This window comes from Anopheles merus, chromosome 2L, assembly GCF_017562075.2.
Source record: "Anopheles merus strain MAF chromosome 2L, AmerM5.1, whole genome shotgun sequence".
NCBI lineage: Eukaryota > Metazoa > Arthropoda > Insecta > Diptera > Culicidae > Anopheles > Anopheles merus.
In genome coordinates, this window is record NC_054083.1 from 50132892 (window position 1) to 50145990 (window position 13099).

The 13099-nt window shown below is 45.7% G+C and overlaps 6 protein-coding genes across 18 annotated transcripts in view; 5 read left to right on the forward strand and 1 right to left on the reverse strand.

The window, feature by feature from the left end:
* LOC121591759 (putative cyclin-dependent serine/threonine-protein kinase DDB_G0272797/DDB_G0274007) overlaps positions 1-13099 on the forward strand; it is a 76629-nt gene that overhangs the window by 32205 nt on the left and 31325 nt on the right. For 11 of the 12 annotated variants that reach the window (XM_041912674.1, XM_041912677.1, XM_041912676.1 and 8 more), the window contains one exon: positions 12894-13095. In XM_041912674.1, coding sequence (XP_041768608.1) covers positions 12894-13095 — 202 coding nt within the window. The remainder of the gene's footprint in view (positions 1-12893; positions 13096-13099) is intronic. The other variant, XM_041912680.1, reaches the window with a different exon arrangement.
* On the reverse strand, positions 1772-4689 carry LOC121591766. The gene is made up of 4 exons (XM_041912691.1): positions 4298-4689; positions 4143-4234; positions 3901-4042; positions 1772-3827 (listed from the first exon to the last, which is right to left on the reverse strand). The coding sequence occupies exons 1-4, from the start codon at positions 4410-4412 to the stop codon at positions 3640-3642; spliced, it is 537 nt and encodes a 178-aa protein (XP_041768625.1). The 5' UTR covers positions 4413-4689; the 3' UTR covers positions 1772-3639.
* LOC121591767 lies at positions 2384-4105 on the forward strand. The gene is made up of 4 exons (XM_041912692.1): positions 2384-2513; positions 2598-2837; positions 2917-3077; positions 3547-4105. Exons 1-3 carry the CDS (start codon positions 2384-2386, stop codon positions 3075-3077), a joined length of 531 nt encoding a protein of 176 aa, XP_041768626.1. The 3' UTR covers positions 3547-4105.
* LOC121591769 lies at positions 7214-8810 on the forward strand. The gene is made up of 3 exons (XM_041912693.1): positions 7214-7957; positions 8185-8415; positions 8501-8810. The coding sequence occupies exons 1-3, from the start codon at positions 7828-7830 to the stop codon at positions 8647-8649; spliced, it is 510 nt and encodes a 169-aa protein (XP_041768627.1). The 5' UTR covers positions 7214-7827; the 3' UTR covers positions 8650-8810.
* On the forward strand, positions 9201-11598 carry LOC121591771. The gene is made up of 4 exons (XM_041912695.1): positions 9201-9407; positions 9488-9579; positions 9670-9814; positions 9909-11598. Exons 1-4 carry the CDS (start codon positions 9269-9271, stop codon positions 10025-10027), a joined length of 495 nt encoding a protein of 164 aa, XP_041768629.1. The 5' UTR covers positions 9201-9268; the 3' UTR covers positions 10028-11598.
* Positions 10244-11598, forward strand: LOC121591765. 2 transcript variants are annotated; one of them, XM_041912690.1, is made up of 4 exons: positions 10244-10364; positions 10430-10521; positions 10608-10740; positions 10837-11598. In XM_041912690.1, exons 1-4 carry the CDS (start codon positions 10244-10246, stop codon positions 11019-11021), a joined length of 531 nt encoding a protein of 176 aa, XP_041768624.1. In that variant the 3' UTR covers positions 11022-11598. The 2 variants fall into 2 exon arrangements, with proteins under 2 accessions (XP_041768624.1, XP_041768623.1); XM_041912689.1 differs by having other exon boundaries at positions 10608-11598.

Below are 13099 nucleotides of genomic sequence, written 5' to 3' on the forward strand. Positions count from 1 at the left end.
AAACACAGCGACCGGGTAAGAGTGGCCCGGATAGACTTTTCAAGTGATGACCACATTTGAAGCAGTTGGGCTTGTGTCAGGAATGGTGTCGGGTTACGGTAACATACAAACACTTACACCATGGTCACGTTTCAAGTTTACATCACCACTGAGGCAAAGATATTTGAAAATGGCTGTCGGAAAAGCTGCTACTGCTGCTGCTGCTTCCGAACATACCGACACACCATTCCTCTCGACAGTTGAGAGTGTTTGAGTTCATTTGGAATTCCTCAAGCTTCCTTTACAGGCTTCGTGCTTTGAGAGTGCATGCACGATGTGTTCAATACAAGCCAGTTCCTTTTGCATGCTAGTGATGACTTGATTAGGATGATTAAATTTCCAACACATCGTTGACTGGTAGGGCACTGTGATGAAATGTTGATGGAAGACTCCTGCTGACCGCTTTCCTCGTCAACTTTTACCGACTTCTCTTTGGTATTACTTACGAATTTCTTCCTTGCTGTTTTCAATCCCGGTGTATCGCATTTTAGATGTCTGGACGTATGAAAGGTCAAATGTTAGTGTTTAGAAAAAAGGAAAACGTCTCAGAATGCGACACTGTCCCTCGAAAAATGCATAATTTATGCAATAGCATTAAACCAATATTATGCGATACAACCTCTCGTTTTCGTTTGATCGATCCTCAAGACTCAACTGTCTTGCGGGCATTAACCCAACACAGAAACATTCAGAACCTCAAAACAGAAAGAAATGGAATTCTGCAACAACTTTATAGGTATCTCTGGAACGTCCTTCGTGGAAGTAGCGTTTTTATCTTCGCTCTACCTTGCCAGACACATGCAACGATTGATAGCGAACTACCAAGGTACATGGAAATTGGATGTTTTTACATCGTTCAATAAACTGACCATTTGCTAAGGTTTACGATGGGATTAGAGACGTGCGGGGTTTGATTTTGGGAAAAATACAACATGCGAACAGATGCGAAGGATGGTGGTGGGATTAACAAACTAAAACATAGAATTGACCTGGTTCAACTCATTGTTCAAAGCTGATGTGAAGTACCCACCTGCAGGGTAAACGGTAGTAGAGATAGTTTTAGCTTAAAAAGTCAAATGAATGAGACGAACTTCAGAAACTGTTCAGCGCTCCATCCATTCCGTAGTCCAACAAGTACGGGCAGAAGGAATAGCATCGCTTTGTTCTGTCGTCTGCTCCACTATGCTCCATTGTACAGCAATGAAACCTGCATTAATAATTCCTCCCCGAACGCGCGCCTGTTCTATTGAATCTAATCATTAACCAGAATCACATTGACGCGCTACATCTCACTACCCACTACCGCACAGCAAACAAGCTTAGGCGCGCACTTAATTTCTACTTATTTTCTTTCTCCTCCACTTTCTATTTGGAATCGTGCACAACCCCGATTAGTAATGCAAATGTTTCTTATCACCATCAAACATCTAATTTCATGGGAGCTTTGTAGTTCCGACTCATTCCACCAAGACGCACGGCAGTGTGCGTGATGTGTATGAGCCGGAAATGAAGCATGATACCAACAGGTGTCTGTGGTAGTGGTGGTGACTATGAGCGTGAAATTATGGCGCCCCCTGTGTGCAAGCAATTTCCTAGGAGGTGCTCAAAAATCCTTTCTCCCTGTTGGAGTCAGGTAGCAATGGTCGTAATTCTCTCACCGTCGTACAGAGGGGTGATTTACATATCTTAAGCGACGGTTTCGTAGGTAACTAATTAAGCAGTGGTGACATTGTTTCACACAGCGTAGCCTTTACAGCCACTTAACAGGGTTATTTATTTATATCTTTATACCACAAACTACACAAACTCAAGCGTAGTGCTAAAATGATAATGATAGACACTCAATCTGCAATCAAAGGTTTCGAATAAATGTTACTTGTCTAACGCGTACCTATTCCTAGAACCGTGGGAGAGTGTCTCTGATAGCAAGATGGTCGAGAAAGTCTATAAAAACCCCTTTTTATGTTGGTGGCGGATAAGTACAGCTACTGCATTACCGATCTGTGCGCTCATATCGCGAGGCTGTTCTTCCGCTTTCTCGGTCAAGATCAGCGCAACGGACGCGCTTTCGCCCACCAGATGCCCTGCAGCCCAGTGCCGAACAGCCCCCGACCAGTGCCGATCTCCAGCGCCTTATCAGCAGGCCTGACCTCCGTACTCTGGCTGCCGATCTCCCATAGGCGGTGCTGCGCCCTGGCGATCACCACGAAGCCAAACATTTTTCGTCAGTCATTCCGCCACCAGCGCACAGTGTTAGACGCGCTTCTGATTAGCTCCTCGTCGCCATCAAACAGCCCAGTTTTGCGTGTTAATTTGAGTGACATTTGCACAAAGACACAGCAGTATGGAGCGCTACCTACGGTTTTACATAAAATTCCAAGGATACATGATCGGCGGGTTTACGCTGCTGCTGTCCATCCTGATGACGCTGGTGATTTTCCAATCGAACGATCCGTACTATCCGATGGAGTTTTGTAAGTTGTACCGCTTGCCGTGTTACGCATCGTTCGCGAATCCAAATCCCTACTTACTGTCCTAACCGTTCAACGGCCGCATAGATTATAACTACCGCTTCATGGGCACGACGGCACTGGTGCTGGGCATATTCTGGTTCTTCGCTGGCTGTACCTTTCTGTACGGAGTGCACTGTGAGATCAAGCAGTGTCTGCTGCCGTTCGCGCTGCTCTATCTGGTGGATTTGGCGTTGCTAGCCATCCGGGATATCGTGATGATATGGCACGATCGACGCTGGTACTCGATGGTGTTTGTGAACATTCCCACGCTGCTGGCCGTGCTGTGTAAGTGTTGTCTCCCCAGAGGGAAAAAACAGCATCCCCCTTCAAACGGCATCATTAACGCAAAACGTTAACTTTCCAGACATTACTTGCTATCTGTTCATGACGCTGGTCGCGCTGGGCCGGCTGTTCAGCACCGATCCGAAACCACAGACGGGTGACAATTTTGTACGGTTCAGCAACGGCATCACCAATCCGGTTGCACTCGCCGAGGAGGAGGAGGCGGCACTCGTGGCGGAATAGGTGCGATCCTCTTACCCTACCATAAGCTCCCTTCTATCTAAGCATCCCTGCTGCGTCTCTGCTGTGTGGTCTTGTGTGTGCTATCAGTTTGTGTATGTTTGGACTGTTTCTGTGTGTGTGTGTGTTCCTGTGTGTATTTCCTAAGCTTGCTTGCATGTCTCATCAACAGCGCTTGCCCGAATGAACTAATCGTTCATGCTTTTACGTTATCGCTTCCCAAGGGTTTGCGTGTGTGTGTGTGTATCCTTACAAATGGTGTAGAACTGTTAGCAAACACAGTGCGCTTCCCAACATCCCATAACAATCACATTCCATTCGATCTGTTAATAATAACCGTGTTAATAAAATGCTAAGTACTTTAAAAGGGCATGATTTTGTTTTTAACCTAAGCTGACAGCGTTTATTGGTAACTTGACCATTAAAAAGGTATCTTGACGATTTCTCGTTTATTAATCATACACCCACACAGGGCACTCGAGCAATGGCAATGGCGTTGATGGTGTCACAGCGCAACGTTAAACCTTGGTTAGTGTGTCCACCTTACCATAGTTTTATCCTTCTACTACACCACCTGCGGTGTATTATGAGTGGGCACGGGGCTGATGGTTGAGGAGCTAATTTGGCTTTCCGCGACGGCCGCCATCTCGTTGCGATCGAAGCGCACAAATCCCTCGTCAAGCCGCGTTTCGATCGGGTCCACCGTGAACAGCCGGTGCAGTGCAAACAGGCTTCCACAAACATACGGTACAACTGGAAAGAGTTTCAACAACCAGTAGGAAATGAAGCACAGGGCAGGTTACGGGAGTGTGAAAATGCCACTTACCTAGCGCTGCGACGTACATTTTGATTGTAAAAACTTCGATAAAAAACCCATGGACTGCAATGACGTAAAATTCGCGCAGTACTAGTAGCAGAAGCTCAAACCCAAACACGCACGCGTACGGATAGATGAGTCGTTTGTCTTCCTGTGAGGAAAGGGAAGAGAGAGAGAGAGAGAGAGAGAAAAATAACAATATGATCAATAACAATCCTTATGTTGTGGTGTGTTCCGCTCCCCATGCTTACCTTATGTATCGCCGCGATCAGCGATACCACAGCGAGGATCCAGCTGAAGCCGAATACTACTGCCACCTTGCCTCCGAAGCGTAGATTTTCGACTGAAATAGAACAAGGGTGCGTGTTGTCACTCGACGAGCGGTTGATTCCGGCGAAATACTTACTTCCGTCCGGTTCAGTCTGTGCCATCGCCGGTGTAAGCACCGCCACCATCTGCAGCGTAAACAAGACGATCATGAACGGCTGATATTTGATGAAGTTTCGCAGGTATTTGTCCATTGTGTATCTGGTGAAAGCGCACTAACGCTGCCAGTCCGAAGGAGCTGCCTTAAATACTCCAGCTAGCGGTCGTTTTTCCGTTTTACCGGCACTTCTCGGAGCTGAAACAGCTCATCGCATTTGCAGCTCACGATCATCTGCATTCGTACGCACTGTTTACAAGGTCGATCTTCTAAATTCTTTCGCACTGTTTACACGTGCCAATCGCCAGTAGCGAACCGTAGGTGCCTTTAACCGTAGAGTTGGCAACCAAATTTACACACGTAAGGGAACGGTCGGAACCACGCCGTCATGTTCAGAATGGTCTTCTTGTTCACCCTGCAGATGGTGGTGGTGCTTACACCGGCGATGGCACAGACTGAAACGGACGGTAGTAAGTATTTCGCCGGAATCATTGCTTGCTTTCGGCATTATAGGATAGAAACTATTGTTTACATATGAAAACCGGTAATTTTTGCGTCAAAACGTGTGCCATCTTACGTGTGTAAATTTGGTTGCTAACTCTACGGTTAAAGCTACCTTCGGTTCGCTACTGGCGATTGGCATGTGTAAACAGTGCGTAAGAATACAAAAGATCGTCCTTGTAAACAGTGCGTAAGCATGCAGAAGATCGCGATCTTCTGCATTGTTACGCACTGTTTACACATGCTAAACGCCAGTGGCGAATCCAAGTTACCTTTTAACCGTAGAGTTGGCAACCAAATGTACACACGTAAGTTAGCAACCCGCACGCTCGGGTATCCCACATGTTTTGACGCAAAAAATTAACCGTCATGTGTACGACCGCCTACCCGGGCTATGTTTAAAATCTTTAATCCCAAATAACTTTGGATTAAGAAGTCGTAGCAACTTCATATTTTGAAAATGCCGTTCGGAAAAGGTGTTTTCTAACAATGTGCTGGTGTTTTCTAAAAAAAAATATCAAAACATATTACATTTTTAAAACATTTAATTTTACATACCCCTCACATGTACAACCGCCTAACCAGGCAGGTCATACGTTTTGTATAAAAGAAAGATTATTGTTGTGGTGAAAACTGTATATGTTTTGAATGTTTTGTTAGATTTGCATGAAATCTTGCGTATAGGTGCTTAGTATTGTTGGTTAACATATCAATGTAAAACTTGAATATAAAAAAATCTATGATTTTTTTTTCAACGAAAAATGTGTTACAACTTCAACCGCAGTCAACCAGGCCATAACTTTGACGTGAATGTTGATGTCTCTTTCTAGTTTTGACGTGCGTTTCTTTCAAAAGTTAGATAGCTTTTTCAATAAATTTTAATCGCTTGTCGCAATGAGCATAATTAATACAATATAAAATGCTTATATATTTATACACCATATATTAAATAATTTTTCTTCTACTTTTGTTTGGTGAAACGTCCTACTTGATCATTATTTCATGAGAATCCTGCTCAAAATATTCGAAAAACATCCAATGAAACCACCACTTTATATTATTTTTTACAATTGATACGATCGTATTAGAATTCCTTAGAGTTCGGGAAAGCAGCCTGAGTATCACGTAGCCAGATAGTCCGTGCTTGCGACGGGGGGAGGGGGGGCGGTGGGAGCTTCCATTCTAGGCTTGAACCCATGACAGGCATGTAATTGAGTCATTCGAGTTGACGACTGTACCATAGGACTGGCCCAATATTTATATATATATAGCGCCCCATAAATAGACAGTTTAGATAAATTGAAACTTAGCGTAAGAAGTATATGTTTATTTTTATGTATAAATATATACTAATAGTTTTATATAAAATTAGTTGTTATTAATATAAGCTCAACATAAAAGTAATGAAACTAAGTAATTTTTCAAAGAAATGTTTGAGAGAAACGTACTTAAACAAACGTGTGCGTGTGTATGGTGCCGGCTCGAGAGATTGAGATCGAGCTCAAGATCATGACGGCGTTGCGGGTTGAAACGGTGTTGAAAGATTTGAAAGATCGTTTGAAATATTTCAACGATGGTGCGACTGTATCAATACGGTCAAAATGGAACAGATTTCTTTGTTTTTTTGATGATTTAAATGGGATTAAATATTCATAGTACAAAATATTACACTGATAAATGAGAATTTCGACAGTTAGTCAATCAACGTGGTTAAAACTATTCTCATTGTTCGTAGGTTTTCTTTCTTAACATTCAAAACGTTGCAAGCGCTACGAATGTTTTGTACAGTCCACTTCTCAAAATGCGATGCAAAGTTTTGTTTCCTATTGTAACGAGTAAAGAGGTGTCGAAACACACTCATCGATGTTGTACGTAACAAACGTTTTAACGACTTTGGCAATGACGCTTTTAAATAGAACACTTTGTCTGGTGTCTCGATCTGTTGAGGCCAAATCGTTGTCGAACTTTATAGGATTGTAGCATGACCCTGACTTGGTTCTTATCACTTATCTTGATGATATAGCATTTCGTTTAGAGGTTCCTAATAACAAAAAATGTTCTAATTTACATAGCGCAGACAAGAAACACTGAACACATGACGAAAATTTTGCTTTAAAACTCATACGCCTGATGCACCCAACGAACTCAAAATAAAGTGCGGGTAGAAAGCATGAAAACACATCTCACCTTCCCTCTCCGAGCCCCCCCTTCCCCCTAAAACTTGCTTCCCTATCAAAACGGTCGCACCATACGCATGATCCCGCAACGAACTCGGGTTCGTCGAATTAGACGCATGTGTTTTTTCTTCTCTGTCTCTGTCCCACTCTCGTCTTATCTCATCGCCACCGTCTACCGTTACATTCCCGCGGGTTCCCTCAAGCATCGCCCATGCTGCGATGGTGGTGATCAGGTTTCCCGATCACACCTTCTGGTGGTGGTGTTTGTGTGTGCGCGCGCGCGCACATTTCGCCCAGTTCTAACAGTGACGTGAGCACGGTATCCCAAGATTCACGCACGGCAGCAGAGGCCAATCCACTTGTGGGGTGAGGTTGTTTGCGTCGTCACCATTTCTCTCTCTCTCTCTCTCTCCCTGGTGTTGGCGACTGCACCCGGTCTCTCCGAGCCGGATTATCGCGCACGCCGACGGGCCGTTATGTTGATCATGCCCCGACCGGGCCAGTACGCAGCTAGCGCTTGACCGCCTCAAACGAGTTTCCCGACATAACTCCCCCCTCGGGTGTGTGTGTGTGTGTGCATACGTGCGTTTATGCAGAGCAGCTTGATCGCATCGGAGTGTATCGTATCGCGGGGATTCAATCGGAGAGGTCCCAATCCCATCTGACGCACGTTGCCGCAGTCATTCGCCAGTTCCCAGCCGGAGGAGAACAATCGACCGTCCTGGAGTGGGTTTCGACTGAACGGGCGCGCGCGCGTGTGTTTGTGTGGTAGTGTGTGGGCTCAAGGGCTCTTCCAACGGTGCTTTAACCCACGGCAGCAGCAGCAGCAGCAACATGGAGCGCCCACTGCGGCGGTACGTGAAAGCCCACGGGTACGCGATCGCCATCTCTGCCCTATTTTTCGGCTGCATCTTTGTCGCCAGTATTCTCAACGAAGATCAGCTGAGCCGTTCAGCAAGCGAATGTAAGTGAAGGAAGGAAAAGCGGCGACACGCGCACACGACGCAATCCCCGTTTAAACAAGTGTCACGAGCGTTTGAGACGAATTGTTAGTTATTTTTAGTGATAATACTTTTGGGGGATCTTTTTTTCTTCTTTTCGGTGACTGTGTGTGTGTGTGTGTAATTTGTGTGTTTTGTTGTTTTTCGGTTCCGCCTGATGATATGCCACGCTGATGATGTCCTCGAACAGACGCTTTCTTTCGCTCGAGGCCGCTCGAGCAGCTCATCTTCTCGATTGCGTGGATCGCGGCAGGGCTGATCTTCCTGCTCGGGTTGATCTGCGAACGGAAGGAGGCCATCTTTCCGTTCGCCACCATCTTTCTGGTCGAATGGAGCCTGGTGCTGGTGCAGCTGGTAAGCAAGCTCGAGCATCGCGACCTGGTTGAGGTGGTCCTGTCGGCCGAGGCAGCCGTGTTTCTACGTAAGATATCGTTGGCCGTTATTTAATCACACATATACACACATCTTCTGACTTGTTTCGTACGTTCCCTCCGTGCTTCCGACAGTGGTGCCGCTGTACGTGGGATACACGCTGGTCATACTGTACCGGGCGTTCGACAGCCAGTACAAGGACGAGGCGGTGGAGGACATCGAGCAGGCACGCAGGCCGGTGAAGTTCTTTTTCGGCGAAGATCCGGACGACACTTACAGCTAGAGAGAGCAAGAGGACGAGAGAAAGCGATTGTTACTGTTAAGCTTACAGCGATAAGATTTAGGACCTACTTTTATTTAAACATGAGTATTTTAAGTGTGATTTTGAAACAAGCAAAACAAAAAAAAACCCCGAGATATTAAAACAGTCCAACATGTCAAGAATCCAAGATGCCTTTCTTCAATCATTGAATCCAGTAACTTCTGGCACGCTCGCTATCTCGGAGCAGCAGCAGGCAGCATCAGAATCCTTCGCCCAATCACCCTGCTCAGCGCAACCGATTTCCGATGACGTAAATCGATTGCTGCAACAGTCACGCTTTACTTGGTCCTTCGTTAGCGATTAATCATCATGTTGTTGCCGTTGCCGAGCAGACGGCAAAACCGGCGTGGCGGCGGTCCTGGTCGCGCCCAAACCCAGGGAAAATGAACTCACAGGCCGTAAACAAGCGATAAGGCCCGGGGTTCTGATGGGACTGGTTGAAAGAAACATTATCTGTACGCTGCTGCTGCCGCTCATCATACGGCCGTAAACGAAATACCGAGCCGGGTACGGTATCAGTTTCCCGCCGAGTGTCATCACGCGCACGTTAGTGAGAAGCAGAAGTGACGCTACTACAGCCATGCTGCAGTCCAAGTTCGTTCTGTATATCAAATTTAACGGCTGCCTTATAGTGCTGCTGGTGGGGTTCTTTGTAGTCGTAAGCGCACACCGATGGCTCATGCAAATGCAGAACTGGAGCGCGTATCCTTTCGTTGCGGGTGAGCAGCTAATTTGCCATGAAACGTATACGTGGCGCATCGAGTGCTCACCACGACGTCTGTTTTGCTTTTCAATTCAGGGCTTGAACTGCGCAATCATCCCGTCGTCGATGGAGTGTTTCAGATTGTGTGGATTACGGCGGTAGCTTCGCTCTATCAGGCACTCTGGTTGGTACGTAGCGCCGGTTCGTTCGTGTACGAATCTGTCAATCCCCGCTGGAGGGTCGTATGGAGTTCTTATGCCACGGTTTATGATTGACAGGAAGTGGAACTGTTGCTGTACCCGATCGGGTTCATGCTCGGGCTGGAAGTGCTGCTAGTGGCCGCTGGGGACGTGATCAAGCGCTGGAACGATGAGGCGGATGATTGTTTCCTGCGCAGGGGTCAAGATGGGGTCGTGTGGATCGGTAAGGCTGATGGTGATCCATTGGAAAACGCAACGAACGATCGTTTTGTGTGGTGTCTTACCGACGTTCCTTTCTTCATTCCTTCCAAATCCAGCACTATTAGCGTACTTTTACTACACGCTGTACATCTTGAAGCAGCTGTTTCGAACGAAGTATCGCAAATCAACTGTCCCACCTGGAGCTACCGGTTACCCATTAGTCAGCGTACAGTAAGATGGAAAGAAACAGCGCGAGGGAGTTCCTTTACTGTACAGTGTAGTCGACACCTAGCCGTATCTAGTCGTAATGGCAAATTCGTGTAAGTTGCGAACGATCTTTATCGCAAATATTCTTGTGCAGGGTGCACCTTTCGGGCGGGACCTTGGGCCTGGAGCGTGGTTTCAGTTTATGTAGGGAAGTCACCATAGTAGTGACCGGCCACCTTCCAGAATGGACCCCAAATTTGTGTACTTTATCAAGTTAAACAGCTACATTGTAGTGAGCATGATAGTGATACACGTACGGGACGTTGTGCAGAGGCAGAGTGGCCACCAGTACCCTTTAGCCGAATGTAAGATCTTCGCGAACCGGATATTCGCCTTACAACACGCAACTGACCTGACATTTTCTATTCAGGGCTTGAAGTGCGTAATCATCCGCTCGTAGAGGATGTGTTTAACAGATATTGGAAGTTGGCCGAATTTACTCATCTGTTGGGTGTCCTGTTGGTACGTAGTTGGTGTAGGAATATCAGAACAATTGCACTGAGTTCTGTGTCGTATACATTTCTCATGCTTTGGATTACGATCGACAGGAAATTGAACATTTTCTTATCCCGATCGGGTTTATATTTGGCCTGGAAGTGCTCACTGTTGCTGCTGGAGACGTGATCTGGAACGATATAGGGGAGAATTATAAATTCCTCCTAGCTCTAATCATTTGGTTCGGTAAGGCCCATAGACACACGTCATCTGACGTTTGCTTGCGTGCGATCTTAACGCGGTATTTGTTCTTTGTTCCTCCCAACTACCGCTATGTAAAAGTGTACTTTTACTACATCATGTACATCCTCCGGAAGTTGTTCCGAGCGAGGAATTGCAACGTTTCCGGGTCAGAATCACCTGCAAACGCCATCAGACGCATTATGAGGGAGTTTACTCAAACGAAAGATCGTACCGCTTCCCAGGATCCAGAATCAGATGTTGGCAACCCATTGGTCAAGGTGTAAGTGCTGTCTTTCCTGTTCTATACAATTGATAAACTTTCTTCTGACTACTACAAGTTCTTGGATTTTCTCCAAGTTCTCTAATTGTCAAAAATTACTTAAGGTTTAAGCTTGAAATGGTAGCTCTCGAGCGAGCGGCTTGCATGAGTCACTGAGAGGGAAGGTCACATATCGCTCCCCAAACCAATGTTTGCCTGATGTACGTACGACGTTTCGTAGTTATCGCATAAAAGCATCAAACATTGAAAACGCACCAAAACTGACGCCGGCGCACTACCCATTGATGCGACATTGACGATTTGAAAGAACTGTTGTTGTGATTGTGGAGTTGGCCGTTACCTTTATCTTGCAGTTGACTGTTTGAAGCACACGGAGCAGTTGTTGCCCGTCATGTGTACAGACGCGTGTGATTGACTTGAGTGTGTCAAGGCATGTCAAATTCAAGCCACTGCTCCCGAATAGTGTTAGGTAAGGGTCCGTTGAAGTTATGTTTCGCCAAACAGCATTGGCATTTGGTTCCTACTTAAGTGTGTAGAGAGGACTGAATTTATCGAATAAAAGACGTCATATTGTTTTCTAACATCAGAACTTTCATACCTTCATTGCATGATGACAATCGATTTCGTGTTTCAACATCTTTCCCGAACCGTATTGTGTCGTAGTACAATTCGATGAACAAATCTCTTCTGGAAAGCAGATTTCATGCCTCAAGAACTTGCTCTCGAACGTGTTTATCTGCTTCACTGGATCGTGATGCCTGGCAACAGGCAGTTTTGGCACAGAATTTGCATGAGATTTGAGGTGTGAATTTTGACATTTTCCCATACTGATTTAACGCATCCCAGCAAGTGGATCCAAGGGACCAGTGGGGAAGTCTGGAGCGTGAAGTACAACGCAAATTCCATTACAAGCCCAGTGCCAAAGGTCAACAGGACAACAATGTGTGTGTGTGTGTGTGTGTGGGAGAGTGCGTCGGTCCAAAAATCGATCGACTCAACGAGCCATCGGAAACTACTGTGACCTTTATTCTGTTTTTACCACCCGAAATACATTCCACACAACTGGGGCTAGAGCAATACAGGGTTTTCCATTCCAATTAACAACTGTCCACAGTCAACTAGCAATCCTCGATTTGAAAAACACGATTGTCTACCACTTACAAACAAGTCAAGCCGTTTTTGGTACACTGTCCATTTCAATTTCACAATTGTCGTCTTCGAAAACACACGTCAGATGCGGCACGGGTTGTTTTGGTTTTGGCTGGAACGTGTATCACTTGAAGTTGGGAAAGCTGAGCAACATGGACATGTTAGGCAGTTTTATCTATATTTTAATTTTTAATACAATGCAAAAATTTGTACATTAATCAGTGCTTTTACTGGTAGCAAATGAAAAAAAAATTACAACGTCCCAAAATAACTTAAAAACTGTAACGCTCCAATAATAACTAAAACCAAATGATAAAACTGCTTAGCATGTCCATATTGCTCAACTTTTTCATAATCTCATATTCAATCAAGACCTGTTTACAGCATGGTTCAATTCTTATACACAAGTGATACACGTTCCAGCCAAAACCAAAACAACCCGTGCCGCATCTGACGTGTGTTTTCGAAGACGACAATTGTGAAATTGAAATGGACAGTGTACCAAAAACGGCTTGACTTGTTTGTAAGTGGTAGACAATCGTGTTTTTCAAATCGAGGATTGCTAGTTGACTGTGGACAGTTGTTAATTGGAATGGAAAACCCTGTAATTTATATTGTTTTCTGCATCCGCCCTTCCGGTTGTCACACCGTGACTTTTTGTTTCACTTTCTGCTTGCTCTTAAATTAATCTTTACTTTTCCGTGTTTTTTTTTCCCCGCACACCAAGTAGAGGATGCAGAAGCGGACGAGGAGGACGGACAGAACGGTCGGAGCGACGAGCGGGGCGACCGAGGCGATCGGGGCGACCTCAACGGCGAGAAGGAGAAGCTGGACGAGGAGCATTCGCTGCGGGACGACGGTTCGCCGGAACCACCCAACGGCGAGATCGTGTCCATACTACGGAAAAATGGCTCGCTGCTTCAGAGTCAGTAA